Source organism: Sinohyriopsis cumingii, chromosome 12 (genome assembly GCF_028554795.1).
Source record: "Sinohyriopsis cumingii isolate HCF-2022 chromosome 12, ASM2855479v2, whole genome shotgun sequence".
Taxonomy (NCBI): Eukaryota; Metazoa; Mollusca; class Bivalvia; order Unionida; family Unionidae; genus Sinohyriopsis; species Sinohyriopsis cumingii.
The window spans coordinates 21,044,455-21,063,295 of record NC_142972.1 but is presented as its reverse complement, the minus strand read 5'-3'; the positions used below and the strand labels follow the sequence as shown (position 1 = coordinate 21,063,295).

The following is an 18,841-nucleotide window of genomic DNA, read 5'->3' as shown; positions in this document are numbered from 1 at the left end:
AGGCTCCATCTTTGGCTCAATCTGGAACTTTTAGCCCTTCACATGTTTGAACATGGGGTAAAGGAAGGTGAAAAATTTGTGTTTTATCACATTGAAGAATGAGCTTTGTGCTTTCCAACAGCAAATGTTGTCACACTTCACAATCTGAAGCAAGTATTGGCTTGAGTGGACATGGGTGTCACACCAGTTTTGATTTCTGCACAATATATCATGTTCCATGAGCTCTGAATTTAATGGATTCATGTACTGTACATAGCAATGGTTGAGTAATTGTCTGTGGTCAACTGTGACCATATTTTGACCAACATTTTTTTGGTAAATTCAAAGTTTTCTCTAGCTCAGTGTCAATTGTCTTACCTCGTTCGTCAAGATGGATGCCATAGTTGTCGTGAGGTAATATTAATCCACTAAATTCAATTGCTTAGTGGTGCCATCTTTCTTTCCACTCTGAATAAAGAACTTTGTCCTGGAGGATTTGTTGCAACACAGACAAGATCATGTTTCAAGAAATGGTGGATGGCAACCATAATGACTTTTTGATACTGTGGGTTGTCATCTGGCCCACCATCAACAGTAAGCACAAGAATCGGCTTGACTAATTTATCAATACCAGTCCTGGTTATGGTATCGAACTCTGTCAGACACAGCAACTTTTCATAGTCAAATCCATTGCTGAGTGCTGCTGTTGTAGAGTGTTTTCCAGATCGGATGGCCATAAACGTTGGGCCAGAAAAGCCAACAGCATCTCTGTTTCCAAGACCATTGCAATGGATCTCAATGCCAGCATACACCAAGGGTATAAGCTTGTGCCATGCAGCAACTACCCAATCATGGTCTGGAAGGCTTACTTTATATTCAACGGGCATTGGCAGTGGACTCTGCTTATTGGTAGAGACCAGACCAATTGGGATGCGCCATTTATCGTCCTGGCTGATAAAACAAACCTCATCCGGTCCAAGCATGGAAGACAGTTCTTCCAAATGTCTAATTGTAGTGGTGCAAAACTGGCCATCAATATGTTTTGTGTGATAATCATTTTGCACTCTAATTAACTTTACTGGGACATTGGTTACATGACACCTACCTTCTGATGATGAACTATGCTTAGAAAATGGACGAAGAAGCCATCTTTTTTTAAATGCTCTGTTAACTGATCTAAGGTTTTGATACTTCTGTAGTTTTCAAACTGTCTTTTTTCATGAGAAGCTGAGCCTTGCATTGCGATATAAAGTATAGTTTACCACATCTGGCCCAGATATTCTTTTTTGTGCACAGTTAAGGATTATCTTCCAGTAAAGCATTCAGTTTTGATTTTTTCAAATCCCTTGCTTTCTGGGATCTTCTTTGATCATCAGTCTTCCTCTTTAGTGTCCTTTCCAACTCAGTTTTTCTTTTTTGTTTATCTTTTAACTCTAACTTCTGCTGATTTGAAAGTAGCCATTGTTTCTGCCGACTATACAAACCAACAAGGTCAGAATTTATGACATCAGTTTGGGACTTCAAATGTAATTGAACAGTAGCATTTCTCTGAATAGCCAAATGGCTTGTGGAAGGCAATGTTTCAGAAGTAATGATATTCAAGACTTAGGTCAGTTGTTCATTGGACTCTAAATTATCCTGAGTAGAAGCTTTTTTTGAAACTGATGGTGTTTGTTTTGTCCAAAGTTAAGAAGTGATCCTTTTTTCGTAATGGGGATATATTTACTCCCTTTAATGTGCAGCATTCCTGTGCAACACAGGGCTCATCCTTGGTGCTACTCAACTATATTACATTTGTTGTTTTTTCACAAAAAATATTAATAGTTAAATATTAATAGTTAAATGTTCACTGTGGACCAAATACCATTTTTCAACTTGCTAAACTCACATGTCTTTAATCTCGTCTGACTGTTGCCAGGATGGTGATAACTTATTAGCCTATTGTTTTACTTTTCTAAAATCTAAGTTTAATCACCAGTAGGCCTGCAGTTTATTTAGTGTACATTTTGTTTTTAAAGTTTATATTACATTATATTAAAAAAAGAACAGCATAATTAAAAACAACAACAGTTTAAACCAGTTGAAGCTTATAACAGTTACCCAATATTTCATCTGAGATAACAATATTAATATAAGTTGTCCATTAGAGAGTTGTTATTTATTGCGGATAAAAATGGACAGGTCACAAAATCTTTTTTGTTCTGACATTATTTTTGAAAGAAGCATTCCACACTCATATTTATTGTGACATCACATTTGTTTAACCCCCTCCCCCCTTGTCACACTTAGTCACAAAATTTTGACCCCTCCCCCTCTGCATGACATCATATGTGAATGACCCCAATTGTTAATATTTATAGGTTACTGCGTTTGTATGGGAAAATATGAACGAGTTTTTTGGATGGAATACTGCACAACTTTGGAAGTGCAGTATATCCATCCAACAAAACAAGTTCATATTTTCCCATACAAATGCAGTAACCTTTTTATTATATGCTCATTTTTTTTTTCTACCTAAGGCTTAATTACATAAACCAAATACACTAAAAGAAACAACATAAATGAATGTATGCCGTATTCCAAACTAAATACAGAAGCGCATATTCATCATTACACAACAACAACATTATTACTGTGCACATAACTCCTCCCAGATAAATTTGAACTTAGTTGCGTGCTCGACATAACTTTCGAAAGAAAATGGCATGTCTAGTTATAATTGAAATTTGGAGTCATATTGTGAATGAATGTGCATTGCAACAACTTTTCCATTTGATCTGGAATGAATAGATTTTGGTATTTGTTTTGATTCTATGAAATTTCGTGATTATGGACTGGATTTGTATGTGACAATTCCACATGAAATATATGGGATTGAAGAAGCTAGGGAAAAGTGTGTTGACATCTGCAAATGTGTTTCTGTTTCTGTCATTGAATGTTTGAAATCATAATGTGGGAAAAATATGAAGTCTTTCAGTTGCAATTATCAAAAAGATGCTATGGAATTTAATGCTTATTTCATTTTGAGTGCAGTAAGGAGGATGTAATTGCACTTATCATCGATATTACAGTACAATTTCGAAATATGTAATCAAGATTGAGAACCTATGACATGGCTCATGTAATTCGGATTTGCAGAACTAAGAAAGTACATTTTGAGGAAATTCAGGATATAAAACTAAGTATTTCTTTTTTGCCATTCTTATCACCAGCTAAAGAAGACAGTATATGACTTGTCACTTTTATGTTATTTGTTGTTGTTGTTGTAGTGTTTAACACCATTTTTCAGCACAAGATAGGCAATACTTGGCAGCCAGTATAACTGGTGGAGGAAGAACCCTGGAAAACCCTGGGAAGAACCACCGACCCATGAGAAGCTACTGGCAGGCTTTCTCACATACCCACGTTAGCCGAGTCTGAGACTCGAACCTACGCAGACAGAGGTGAGATGGCAGTGATCAGGGAATGGTGAGCACTTTAGACCACTCGGCCACTGGGGCCCCCAAATGTTATTTGTAAGGACCTTATCTTGCGTCTTTTGTATACTGTAGCTAGCCTAAATCTGAAACATTGTATCAACGCGGAATGTGCCAAAGCAGCTGGTATGTGGCAGTCCACGAAACATCTGTTTTAGTTCATTCAGAAACAAATTTAAACAACCACAACATAAAGTGCCTCTTATGTGAGTGTACATAATTTGTTTACAGATCAAAAGTGCTGGCATCTGCATCCATTGTTTGTTTAAAATAGAAAGTAGTTCCTTTATGCACGTGAATGCTGTATGTGTATTGGCATGCGGGTTCAGTATTGGGTAATACTGCACGATTCTGACAATGTGAAGTTAATGGGGGAACAAATGAGCGTATAATAAATGAAAATTATGTGCTTAATCTATGGTATTGTAATGATATTCTTTGAACATTCAAGTCCTTGATATGTATTATATCCCTTTGTAGGATCACTCATGTGAAAAAAGATAAACTAGTAATTACTAGAGTTGGTTAAATAAAATACTTCTAAATCAAATAACTATGGACCTGGAAGAATTAGGTGTAGTTAAAAAAAATGATGAATGCAAAAATCTGTTCATTTTTCTCTCTCTTTCTTAGGAACAGATGTTATGCTTTTCAAAAATCCAGTACACTGCAGAGTATGGACTATCAATTCTATGTGGCCCATTAACTGTTTTCTTTTATTTCATGTTGTAGAAATTAGAAAATACAAGCAAAATACAAATGATTTCATAGTAATGATAAAACTGACATGGTAATTCAACAAGAATTGGTAAGCTGTGTGATCCATTTTTGATTTTGCTGATAACATCCAAGAATCACAGCATGGCGCTTGTACTGAAATCTACTTGTTCTAGAAATCAGAAAATACAAGCAAAATACAAATGATTTCATAGTAATGATAAAACTGATGTGGTAATTCAACAAGAATTGGTAAGCTGTGTGACCCATTTGTACTGAAATCTATTCTGTGCTAAAAATAGACCATGATGTCACTGTGCCAGGCTGCTTCCATATTGTTTTCAGACAAAGTACCGAGAGGTACTTAATAACGCATAGTATTTCACGACATATGTGCAAAAATAAAGTTGTTTTTATCTGCACTTCCTTCACTATGTAGTGTTTTGATATAATCAACTATGAGTGTGTACAGTAATAATTTTGTACCCTTTTTTTCTTTGTCATCTGTTTTTATTGTTTTCTAATCTACATTGAGTCAAACTCTTGTACATGTATGTACACATTAATGGAATATATATATATATAATGTGTGTGTGTGTTTGTGTGTGTGTGTGTCCCAGATAAATATGTTGAAACCGATAGTATTCATTTATATCAATTTTATTTCCTTTTCAGTTAGTTTTTGTATGTAAAATGTGTATTGTTTTAAGGCCGGGAGTCAACATTAGAGACAGCAGTTTCAGTACTGCTATTTCCATCAATGCATGCATACACTTATACTTCCCGACAGAATGTAATTGTATATACTTTTAATTAAGGAAATGTAATATCCATGTAGTATAAATATAATCAACCAGACTAGTGCAGCTCTTTTCAACACCATAACTCAAACGAATATAATGTATTCTTGTATGTTCTAAACTGTCATTTAAAATTATGATTTGTTTTAAAACTGACAAGGAAATAAACACATAAATTTTCTCTCCTTTTTTCTTAACTTTCTTATCGATTAACACATCACAGTCAGAAAAGGGTAATAAAATCACTAATGCATAATACAAAAAACAACAAAAAAAACATTGATACATTTTTAAAAAAATATATGGAATATATATGCAACATTTCTAGATTCTACATGCAAAACATCACATCAGCTTAGCAGAGTGTAATTTAATGAGCTAAGCAAAATATAAGAAATAGTCACTTTTTACATACATGTACATCCATCTCTATTTATGTTAAAACATGAATCATATAAGAATACTTCATTGATAATTGGGGTGGGTGGGTGCAGTACCCTTGGAATTTGCATCTCAGAAAATTCAGGTTATATGTATCAGTGATGAAATGCAAGCAATTTGTGTATTATACTGTTCTAGAAAGATTCATCAAATTTGATTATATGATTTATACAGTCTGCAGGCTGAACCACCACTGTAACCAAGTATTGGAATGCACATCTATACTCAGATGAACAAATGTAGCGCCTGGTACATGCTTTTCAGTAAGAATAATAACATGAAAAAGATCACTGATGCCGGTTCGCCTTGTGTGAATGGCTATTTTTAGAAACTGATACTACTGTGTGTCATGTTTCAGAGAGGTAAAAAGTACAAGCGCCATTACAGACACTTAAAGCAATTATGTTGATCAGTATATAAGTTGATTCAGAGTATAAGGTGAAGCTCAGATTTCCAGGTCCATTTGTATGCTGGAATACATACACACATAAACAGTAGATATAAGTAGGTATAATTTATTGTACATCATAGTTTGAAATATAAATTAATAGCTGTAATCTGTTTTGATGCAGGGCTCACCACAGTATCTGAACTACCTAGCTTGTATTGAATACTTTGAGTGGTGGTCTAACCTGTTTTGCCACAAGTCTGACCCACTTCCAAAAGAAGTGCCATGTTCACTAATTCATGATGGCGATGAATATGACCTTTCACCTTTGATTAAATCACAAGGAGGATATCTGGTGGATTCAACAGATGATAGAGAGGTGTACATCAATGTTTGCAGGGATATAACAGGAGGTAGGAAATGCAGCATTTACTTTTTATTATATTCTCACCTTTGGTCTCATAGAATTAGGATAGGAGATAACGGAATGATTATTTTCTATCCAGCATTATGTTTTTAATAGGGACATGAATCACTGCATCATTACATCATAAAATTTTGCATTATGACATTATGTGATGTGAAACCAGAAACTGGATAGGGCAGTGGATATATTCTTGATTGATGGACTTCCTGTGATGAGAAACCAGAAACTGAATAGCGCTGTAGATTTATCATTGATTGAAAAACACAACTTGTTTTGATGGGAAACCAGAAACTGGATATATCATTACTTTATACCCCTGCAGTCCAAAAGTTAATAATATCCAGTTCTCACACATGTAACGGCAAGTGGTCTTGCATCCTGTGATAGGGATTTCCTTCATATTCATACTTACTCAACCACCAAACCATACCCCATAATCAGATAAATTACCATTTTAAAAATTGTTATTATAATTACTTGCCTTAGACCGCTCCGGTGGCCTAGTAGTTAGAGCGTCTGCCTCGGATGCAGGAGGTCATGGGTTCGATCCCCGGTCAAGTCATACCAGAGACTTACAAAAAAATTGGACTAACAGCTGCCTCACTTGGTGCTCAGCATTAAAAGGTTAGTGTTAGGACTGGTCGGCCTGGTGTCAGGATAATGTGACTGGGTGGGAATCATGCTACATGTCTGCAGCATGATGCCCCAGTGCTAGACATCACTATAAACTGTCACACTGCAGACATTGTAGCGATATGACTGAAAAATTGTTAAAACTACGTTAAAAATCCAAACCACACACACATATACTTGCCTTAGCTAGAGTAAGTAAATAAATTTGCATTTCTTTTGCAGTTTAATTTTTTAGTTTTTTATTTAATATATCAGTTTTCTTTTTCAAAATCATAAGAATATTTGTGTATGTTACTGATAGTTAAAGCAACACTTATGACTTATTATTATTACCTTAACAAGGAGTACAGTTCTATAATTGTAAACTTGTACTTTATCAGATTGAATAAAAAATTGGTACAAAATGCTCAGTCCCTCGAAATCCCTAGAAATTTACATTGTTCAGTTATGAAATATTTAAAAATTATCTTTTAAGTTCTAAGCATGTTATTATAAAAATGTAATTGTGTTGTTAAGAAATAAGTAATCTTGATTACTGGGTATCTTTAACTGTAAGTGATAAAGTTACAATTACTTGTATTACAATCGGTTTGACAATTAATTACTCATGATTTCTGAAACATCAGAAATTAGATATGGTTATGTCAGGTCTGCGTACTAACAATACCACCAGGGGGCATGTTGGATGCCATTATCACAGGCTTTAGTGGGAGAATATAGTGATAACCTCTATTTGTCCATCTGTTCATAAAGACATCCCAAACTACTGGGTGGAAATTTACCTGACTTGTTACATATGTTGACCGTATGATATCCACCCATGAGAGAAGTGTGGTTTTGGTGCTTCTCAACTGAGGGTCCCTGGAGAGGATCTAAGGTCAGATGTAAATTTGTGTTAGGTACAGTGATCCTTTTGAAATATTTTTTTTAAACCAAGCTGTGTACATGCATTCATAGGAGGAGAACACAGAACATATGCAACAAGTTTTGTATTTTGATCCCGGGGTTAAAGTGTGATGGGGTTGCTGAGATCTGGGGGAAGGGAAAACATAAAGGTATGAAGATTTTACATGGTGAGCAATGGAAGTAGCTCTTGTTTCAGGTTGTTGTATGTTGAGGAAAACTGAATGACAGCTAAACTTTTAACTATTATTGAACAAGAATAGACATCACAACTATATTTTTTGGATGTTCTTTTCCCAAATATTTTTTCAGACAATAATACAAGTGCCTGTGCCAAGGGATCAGGGTCATGTCGTGTTATTAACAACAAGGGGACAGACATGGGACAGCCAAATGAGCGGTTAAAGATGACCACAGATGGTCGACTTCAGCTTCATTACACAACTAATACCAGCGTGGATGGATGCACTGACAAGCCCAGCACAACTATTTTTTTCGTCTGCCCAAAGAGGGGTGGAGTATGTATATTTTGATAGCAGTTTTACCATTTTTAGCTGTAAGATTAAAGCATTCATAAATTTGGGTACATTACATGCCCATCCATTTATCCAGGGGCCATGTTCAGGAACAAGTCTGGCAAAATAGTTGTCACAGTGTCTGTAGTTTTTTTCCTAAATATGCAGAAAAAGCAAAATTGACATTTTGTTTTCACTGGAAGGTATTGGATGATTAAAATAATATCTACTACACAATTTTTGTAAGAGCTATATCAGTATGATAGAAACACTTTGATTATATATTTGCCCTTCAACACCCTCACAGTGGACCCATTGGACAGGTTCAACAATTAGATGCCTCTTGCAAATGAATATCATATGGGCTACCAATTTGGAAAGTTTGGTAAATATCATTTGTGCAGTTTCAGAGTAGATAGTGTTATGGAGAGATGGAGGGATTCACAATACCCACTGCTAAAGTGTGGTGGTGAATATTCATTTGAAATGAGAGCTCATTTAAAATTATATGTACTCTATGATTTTTACTTAATTTCCATTGATTTCTTTGTAAAGAAAAAACGTTCTGCTCAAGAATATACATGCATTTGCAGCAGAGAATAAATGTAATAAACAGATGTTACCAGATGTGTAATTCATGCAAAGATTTTACAAAATTGTGCACTTGGAAATGAGTGAAGCATGAGAACTCCTGCAAATGAGTTCAAAGCCACACATATATAAAAATGCACTTGTTGCAGTATAGAATTTTTACTTAACTGTTAAGATAAACTGAATAAGAGTGTAAAAAAACAGCTTAAAAGTATGGATATTTATTTGATCAAATTACTTTTGCCAACGCCAAATTATACAGATGTTGGTCAGTACAAAAAGTATGCTTGGAAATCAAGCTGATTATTTAAAACAGAAAAATGTGTATACTTGGAGTGGTTCTGCAGTTGACACCTGCCCTTCTCATTAGCATTGGTCCATTTCTGGAGATTGTAGTCAAACATGACTGGGAGGAAAATTAATGATTGTCAGTGGTGGCAGAGTTGTGGCAAGTGAATGACAGAATGAAGCATGTGAAGGATGAAGTGGAGTTCCTCGCCATTGGAGAGCAGTAATTCTAAAATGTTGTTATTTTTGGTTTAACTCCATTTTAATACATGATAAGCTATGCATGACTGCCAATATCTGGTGGAGGAAGAACCCTGAAAAATACAGGGAAGAACCACCCACCCACAGTAAGTTCAAGATGTTTTGGCTGTTACAATACAGATGCTTACAACACATCACTAAGTTTGAGTTGCCAAATTATATACCTTATGGCCCAAACAAATCAACGAGATATATACCAGTGAACTTTAGAAAATTCTACATTAGAACAAAAAGGGCAGTTTCCTAACTTGTTGAATCTGACAAAGATATCTATGCATAAGTCACATCACATGGCAGACTGTGAATGAGGGTTTTCAGCACAGAACACATTACACAGATAAGGAATAGATTAAGCTCAGAATAGTCACCATATTAATACACATTACACAGATAAGAAATAGAATAAGCTCAGAATCAGTCACCATATTAATACACATTACACGTATAAGAATTATATTAAGCTCAGAATCAGTCAACAGATTAGTACAGATTATACAGTTTAAGGAATTGATTAAGCTTAGAATCATTCACCATATTAATAAACATTACACAGTTAAGGAATTGATTAAGCTTAGAATCATTCACCATATTAATAAACATTACACAGTTAAGGAATTGATTAAGCTTAGAATCATTCACCATATTAATAAACATAACACGGTATAGGAATAGATTAAGCTTAGAATCATTCACCATATTAATAAACATTACACAGTATAGGAATAGGTTAAGCTCAGAATCGGTCTCCAGATTAATGCTTAGATGGGGAATCTTTTGATAATTTTGTTGTCAGTACAGCCCTAACAGTCAGGCAGGAGTAGAGATAGAAATTTAAGTTTGGGTAAAAAATGAACTGTGGTGCATTATCCCACCCCCCATTATGTTTTTTTTTAAATTTTGTACTCCCCTCTTGTTTTGGTGAAAAGGGATGATGACCACACCCCTATAAATACCATTCTGGCAGCATTTCTGAATAAACAACTTGCATTATTTTCAGAGCAAAGACCCTATCTTGATCTCTGACTTCAACTGTCAGTACATTGTGGAGTGGCATACAGAACATGCCTGTAGTGTATCCTATGTGAGCAATGATACCTGCATCCTTACTAAGGAAGAGAGTGATATAGATGTTGATCTCACTCCACTTAAAAATGACTTAGGTAAGCAGTGATCCTCTGAGGATTAGGGTTCTGGGGCATTGATAATACAAAAGTAATCTTAAAAATTCTCACAGATAAACTGTTTAAATTCTTAAATTTTTAAATTCATGATCTTTCTTTTCAATCAGGGGTACCTTGTATAATTTTTTTCTGAAAGTTACTGCAGCATAGCTGATCTCATTTCTTTTTAAAAAAAGGCTTGACCTCACAACACAAGTTGGTGTAAATTTTCAGTCAGTCACATTGTTCCTGTTTGTAACTGTATTAACATCTGACTCTGTATTCACAAAAATTTCTCAGCTTGAGTGCCCACTCAAGTTTTGAAACTTTAATGAAATAAACTTGAATATTTTAACATTCTCATCTCAATACATTTTAGCATTTTAAACTTTAATTTGTAAATTTCCTCAAATTGAGTTTGTGTGTACAGTCAGTCTGAGGAGCTTTGTGAATATAGGATTTTATCATACAGATCACATAAACCATAGTGACACAGTACCTAGCAATTTTATATGTCACAAAGATAATACAGCACTTAGTGATACAATACTTTGTAAATTTATCTGTCACTGTCAGTTGATCAAATAGCACATTGTGACACATTACCAAGCAATCTGGTCTGTTAGTATTGCACAGATCAGATAGCACTTAGTGAAACAATACCAAGCAATCTAATGTGACATTTGTCACACAGATTAGATAGCACTTTGTGACACAATACCTAGCACTCTTATGTGACAGTGGCACATGATCAGATAGCACTTTGTGACACTATCTAGCCATCTTTTCTGACTGTCACACGATCATATAGTACTTTGTGACACAATACTTAGCAATCATATCTGTCACTATCACAAGATTAGATTGCACTATGTGACATGATACCAAGTAGTCTTATATGATAGTGTCACCTAAATCAAATAGGACTTTGTGGCACAATACCAAGCAATCTGATCTGCCAGTGTCATACAGCTCATATAGCACTTAGTGAAACAATACTTAGCAGTCTTATCTGGCACTGTCACTGAAAAATGCAGAGTCTGTAAAATTAAATAACTCAAATATGTGTTTGATATTAAATTAATGAAACTAATGAAATAATACAGCATGCCACTCACTGCAAGTAGCATGCTGAACTGTTGTATAGTCATAGTTAATTCCTTTTTTCTGTTCTCAGCATCAGATACACCATACAGAGTCGAATTTACAAACTCACACAATGAGACTTACATCTATTTCCTGAATGTGTGTGGTGGACTTGGCATCCAATGCCCAAATAATACCAACATGGATACAGTGGCTGCATGCCAGAAAAAAAAAGGAGACTCCGACTTTGGGAAAAAGATGGGACTGACAGATCACCAGACTCTAAAGTATGCAGTGTTTTTGTTTCATCTCAACTATTGTTTGTGAAAAGCAAAACATGTTGTACTTATTCATAATACTTTGCATGGAAGCCATGGAGTATATGATCTTATAGTGAGACTGCCTTATAATAGATACAGTAATTAATTACAGCCCTCTGTGAGAGCCATGTTTTATACCACCGTATAGTGAGACTGCCTTGTAAAAGATAGATACAGTACTTCCTCAATACAGCCCTCCACAAGATCCATGTATTATACCCCTTTAAATTGAGACTGCCTTATAATAGATACAGTACTTCCTCATTACAGCCCTCCACAAGATCCATGTATTATACCCCTTTAAATTGAGACTGCCTTATAATAGATACAGTACTTCCTCAATACAGCCCTCCACAAGATCCATGTATTATACTCCTTTAAATTGAGACTGCCTTATAATAGATACAGTACTTCCTCATTACAGCCCTATATGAGAGCCATGGAGTATATCACCTTATACTTGGATCACCTTATAATGAACTACATGATACGTATAAATTGTACAACTACTCAGTTGAATGGGATCCAAAACCATTTTTGCATTATAATTGGAATCTCAGTAATAAAGGACCTTGTAGTGAGAGAGTACTCTATTGGTCATCCACCTTCTATCTGCATTTCTGCCCATCCATCAAACCTTCCTTCAATCTGGCATTAACTTTTGTTTAAAGTTTTATTTTTTGGCTATAACTCACTTTTATAACCATGGATTGTCAGCAGAAAGTGCATGCAAGCAACTGGGGAAGTTATGACCGTTGAAAAGTAATGTGCAGGTCCAAAGGTTAAGGTCGTTATTGGAGTGCTAGATCAATAGGAAGTCAACATTTGTTGCAATTTAAAAAATTCAAACTTTTTTAATAAGTGTATTGTGATATATTATGAAATGATGTTGTTTACCTGCCTGTTTGTTAATGTTTGCTTGTCGAGATCATAATTTTGTAATGGTTGGAGAAATTTGAAAGAAACTTTGCCTAAATATATATCATAACTGCAATGTGGCCTGACAAGGAACACCATCACATGTAGGACTGTAGACTATCAGTAGTGACACTCTCTCCTTGAAGCCTTATGTGCTGTATGAGGCGTGTTGAGTGATGAGTGAGTGGTATCATGACCAGATAGTGTGTCATGTACCATCATACCTGTCAACTTAATTTGTATGTTTTTGTTTTTAATTTTCATCAGTGTACGGCCATGCAATCATTTTGTATGCTTTTTCTTAGAAAAATTTGCATTTTTAAAAAAACTGTACAAATTTCTTCTTGTTAGTATCGGGATTTTGGACATAAATTTTTATGCCGAAATAAGGGTAAGTTGAAGTATCTTAATTTAGTGAAACGAATAAAAAATATTAATATTGAAGAAAGTGTTTAGATAGCTTCATTTCGTTCAAAATTCTTATGATCCTTTTAACTGATTTTGGTATTCCCGGCTTCCATCGCATTCCAGCCATCTGAAATGTAAACCAGTGGAACTTGAAAACATGTCCATTTGCTTGTTTGGGAATTTTAATTTATTAGGAAAGAAACATCAGTGTAAGTAAAGTCTGACTAAGACGTTATAAGTTTAATTTGTAGAAAAGCACCGATATGGGATGCCAAATGTGTGAGATTTTTTAAAAAATTTGACTTATCATTCCAGTGTTAATCGGCATCGGAACATGCTACACAGCACTGTTATTGGGCAGTAAGACCTGGACACTCAAAATATAAATATCAGGTCGAGATTTTTCATTGTAGGACTAAGGGTTTATGGGGGAAAAATATAAATATGTAATAATGAGACCATGATAAATCCAAAAAGTTTAATATTACACCTTGAAAATTTGTTTTTCAGAATAACTTGCACATACATTTTTTTTTACAAGTAACAACACTTTTGTTTTTGAGTTGCACCACACCTGGATCATGAAGCACTTAAAGATGAGTTTGAGGATTATTGCGTACTGCCTGGCATCTTGATTAGGTCTCTCTATCTCTGAGATGACCCGATTGAACTTTCATGTCATTACAACCACTTTTCAGTTTAGAGAATTTACAATATACTTTGACAATCCAGTAGTGGCATCTTGATTAGGTCTCTCTATCTCTGAGATAACCCGATTGAACTTTCATGTCATTCCAACCACTTTTCAGTTTAGAGAATTCACAATATACTTTGACAATCCAATAGGGGATCTTGATTTAATCCTGTATATTTCTATATACATCCATCTCAGGAAGCTTTTTAGCAAGATTTAACAACAACCCATGGACAAAGAAAAATTAAATTTGGTATGCTTAATTTTGCCTATATATTGATGATCTGATAAGAATTTTATGGTATTTGACTTGTTCATAGATTTTTCATAACAGTTTTCTACTTCTGCTTTTTCTGAATCAGCCTTGTTATGCAAAGCTACTTGGTCTAAAAAAGTTAATTGAATAGCTATGTTTTCTGTTAATATGTACATAAGCTGATTAAATTTATGGACAGTTTAAATAATTTTTCTGAATGTTTTTTGTATGACCATTGGACTGACTCTTTGATGAATTCTTTTTAGTACCATTATATAGAAACTATTTGATCTGAGCAGCCTGAGCAAATAAGGTCTGGAATACATTATTGTTTTGCTTATTTAGATCACATGTTAGAATTTTGAGCCATTTTTATATGTATTGGGAACTTAGGGCATTCTGGACTTTGACTTTTTTGTCTTCAAAGGGGGCATCTGTCTTTTACAAACAATTTTTTTATTACTTTATAATTTAATGCATTTTTGACTAATTTTGAATATTTGTGACTATTTCAATTTGTTTTTGACTTGTGATTAATTGTCACTATATCAATTTCAGTTTTTGACTCATGAATATTTTCGACAATTTTTATTTCAATTGTTTACTCTTGAATAATTGTTACTATTTATTTTTCACTTTTTTATTCTTTTAAATAATTGTCAGTGTTTTTAGAGCCTGTAGGATAATGATTTCCTGTTAAATTAAAAAAGTGGTACAAACTTATACAGGTCCATATTTTAATTATTAAAAAATATTACACAGATGCACAGGTCCTTATTATAATTATTAAAAATGGTACATAGATGCACAACTCCATATTTTAATTATTAAAATATTGTACATAGTTACACAGGTCCATGTTTTAATTATTAAAAAATGGTACATAGGTACACATGTTTGTATTTTAATTATTAAAAAATGGTACATATATACACAGGTGTGTATTTTAATGAGTAAAAAATGGTACATAGATACACAGGTGTGTATTTGAATCATTGTGTTGATTAAAATACCTGCTCTCTCTGAATTTCAGATATGCAGATGGAAAACTGACCTTGGAATATATGGGAGGAGATCTTTGCAATCATAATCACATGCAGAGAACCACATTAATTAATTTCTACTGCAACAAGACTGCAAGTAAGTTAGTGTTTTGGCCGTTCTTAATAGATTGCAATCTAAAAATCTAAAAAAAATTAAACTTGCTACTACCAAAAATGCATTTCTTCATTAAATATGTTTCCATAATCATAATACCTTATAACTACTACTACCTCGCACATCCAACCCTCCCATGTAACACTTTTAGTTAAAGGGGGCACTCACCTGTTATTATGTACTTTTGAGAGAGTGACATATGAAAGGTAAAGTTGTTTGCATTTAAAACAGGCACAGTGGAGAGAATGTTGGCATACCTCTATGCTACTTTAATGTATTATGGATGACATTTCTTTTAATATTGTACTTTTGGAAATTGTACATGATCCAAGCACACTGCTAACTAAAATGACTGCTCCCTCATGCTCAAAAAATCAGCCTGAATTAGTCTAAAGTACACTATCCATAGAAGCTATTAAAATAGGGAAAATGAATTTTGCCAGACTAGACTATACCAGCTTCTGAAAGTGCAATGAATGAATTACCAATAATATAAAATGTAAAAAAAAAGTTATCAGCTTTTTTTTATACAATTTACCTTTAAAGTTCAGAAAGTGAAAATGACCAAGTGGAGCTATCACCTTTTTGAAAGGTGCATATCTGGAGTAAGGCCAAGCTCTATACTGTAAACCCATATTACACCCATCAATCATCATAGACCAAAATACAGGTAATTAAAGCTTCTTTGAACTATACCTAAGATATACAAGGTCTTTTTTAAATAGCCAGAATAACCAATGAGGAAAGCCTGGGAAATTCTTTTTCTTTAAACTCTAACCCTATGCAAAATATGGAACTGTAGAGTGCCACCAAAGGAAGCAAAAAAAATTTTCATCCACCTGTGGTTTTAGTCCGATATGTAGGACAGATACCCTACTTTATTGAGGATGAAAATGCCTATGTTGATATATCATCTTTCCCTCTTGGAAGTTAATGATGAGTGCTCCTTACTAACTGAAGAACTCTAGCCAATGGGTAAGGGTATTGAATGTGATGCTGAGTCCCTAGGAAGCTTTAGCTAAAAATGTTATCTAGGAGGGCTGGATTTGCAAGGTGGTAGTAGTTCTCCTAAAGTATTATGATTTGGTATAATTCTCGAAGAAACATATTTTACTAGAAAAAGATTGGTTTCCTTTTTTGTAATCTATGACTGAAAAAAGTATTAAATATAGAATAAACACGAAAGTACTCTTGTCTGTTTTGACTCAAATTTAAATAAAAAAATTCTTATTGGTATTATTGGCATCAAGTCCTTGTATCACAGAAAATGACCTTTGTTTTAAGAAGTGCCTTTTCCATTACAGAAAGTGTCTCTTTTTCCTAAAAGTGCCACTTTTCCCTCCCATCCTCTCTCTAAGAAATTCCCAGGTGTAACACTATTAAGTATACATATAATTTACTCCAAGAAGAGCATTTCAGTCTAACAGCAGGATTAGAAGCAGGGTTCCTCTCAAGGTATAGACAAAAGGAGATGATCAACAACCTTATTAAGCTGAACAGGGAAAACTCTCATGCAGTTGTATTTTGATCTATTTAGATAGCTGGAGTTATATAGATAGAAATTATGTAATTCTTTTATGTTGCTTATGAGCAGCCCAACCTTGCATGAGTGTCAACATGGGTGCACATTTCCCAGTTAGACAGTTTTTCTTTGAATTTCAAAATATGACATAGTTGTTTTGTTCTTGCAGATCAGTAGTGAGTAAGAATTCTTTAAGGCATGTATTTCAGAAAGTGTGTGCTCCGTTTGACAGTATCTAGATGGGGTGGGGTGAGTTTTAATTATAAAAACATCTAGACAGCTACCATATATACTCATATACAAGTCAGATCCAACTGAAAACTTCATAGACCCAAATTCTGCCATATAGTGCACTGACAGATCTTGGTCTATCTAGTTTTTTTAAAGGAATAATGAATAGAACAACATAGACCATGATTTGCTGGTGCATTATGTGATAGTCATTCAGGGTCTATTTTGTTTGCAGTTGTACCTGAGCTGAGTATATGTAGGGTTGATTTATTTTGTTTGTGACAGTTTGTTTCACTAGCAAGAACCACTCATTGTTTCAGCACTAGTTTTGAGTAATTTTAATCATTCATCTGTGAGAAGTATTGTTTATCAAAACACTTTTTCTGGGGATTATGAGTTATTTGAAGGACCTTTAATCTTTCTGTATATTTTCTGTCGATCTGTCTGCAATTCCATCTCATTCCAAAGTGCTGGGTGGATTTAACCAAACTTGGTACCAGAGCTGGGTCAAGAGAATTTTGTACTGATGTATTACTGAACATACCATGATATGTACCACCTTATATTGTAATTTTATTAGAGACCAACAATTTGTTTCCTTAAAATTTCCATCTATCAGTAGCTGGAACAATTCTTGCTCTGATTTACAGAAAAAAATAACACCATATCATATCCATTGTATTATTTGAAGGAAATAATTATCTTGAATTAAAAAAATTAAAATTCTCAGCTCAAAAAAAGTAGATAAATTTGCTTTGTGTATGTTAATTGTTTTGTAAGTTGTAATCTAAAAACTGTCACGTAAGTGCAATGCTTAAACTTGCACTATTGCTGACACCCTCTTAAAATAAGACATTGTGCTGACATATAATAATAATAATGAAGACTTTGTATAGCGCCTAATCTTTAGAAGCTCTAAGCGCTTTACAACATTAGACATCACTTATAAGATAAAAAACAAATATAATGATATGATTACAAAAACAAACACCATGAAATTAGAAAACATAAAAAACATGCTGAGAATATATAAGGTAGGAAACATTATTAGGTCTTTAAGTTTGTTCTTGCAGTCGAAATAAGTGAGTTTTGAGAGCACTCTTGAATGGGATCACTGTGTCTTTGTGAAGTTGTTTATAAAAATAGGAAGTGTTGGCACTGAAGCCTACAATTTCCTAACCACCCTATTAATATAATAGGCTGGGAAACTTTGAGCATGATGTCAACACCCAGGCTAGATATATGTCAGAGAGGACCAGTAAACATACAATTGAAAAAATATTCAGTGGTTTTGAAATGTTATGTAAATTTCACACAGAAAACAAGTGCTGTCCTGAAAATCTTAGGGTGGTTACCATCTTACAAAGAATACATGTACTTAACACATTAAGATATGCTAGTAAGTGACTATTTAAAAATGAGTTTTTTGTTTTCTATGTTTCAATCCAAAATTTGTCTAAAAGTTAGATTTTACCCCAAATATCTTTTCACAACATTATGTTTGGCCAGTATGTTGGCACACTTGACTTGTGTCAGATTTGTGATTAAAGGAGCGTAAATATAATTATACTTGTAACATTGAAAACTAAATGTGACAATGCAACTGTTTTGTAACATAATTTTATTAATTTTCTGAGTTATTGTGTCATTAAAAATGAAAATAAGCTGC

At 34.1% G+C, this 18,841-nt stretch overlaps 1 protein-coding gene across 1 annotated transcript in view; it reads left to right on the top strand.

Annotated features, from left to right (window-relative positions):
* The window catches only part of LOC149786075 (cation-independent mannose-6-phosphate receptor-like), a 185,168-nt gene that overhangs the window by 30,647 nt on the left and 135,680 nt on the right, over positions 1 to 18,841 (top strand). Inside the window, exons 3-7 of the mRNA XM_089976368.1 lie at positions 5,986 to 6,214; positions 8,077 to 8,282; positions 10,417 to 10,579; positions 11,757 to 11,952; positions 15,295 to 15,401. Of these exons, the coding sequence (XP_089832494.1) occupies positions 5,986 to 6,214; positions 8,077 to 8,282; positions 10,417 to 10,579; positions 11,757 to 11,952; positions 15,295 to 15,401 (901 nt within the window). The remainder of the gene's footprint in view (positions 1 to 5,985; positions 6,215 to 8,076; positions 8,283 to 10,416; positions 10,580 to 11,756; positions 11,953 to 15,294; positions 15,402 to 18,841) is intronic.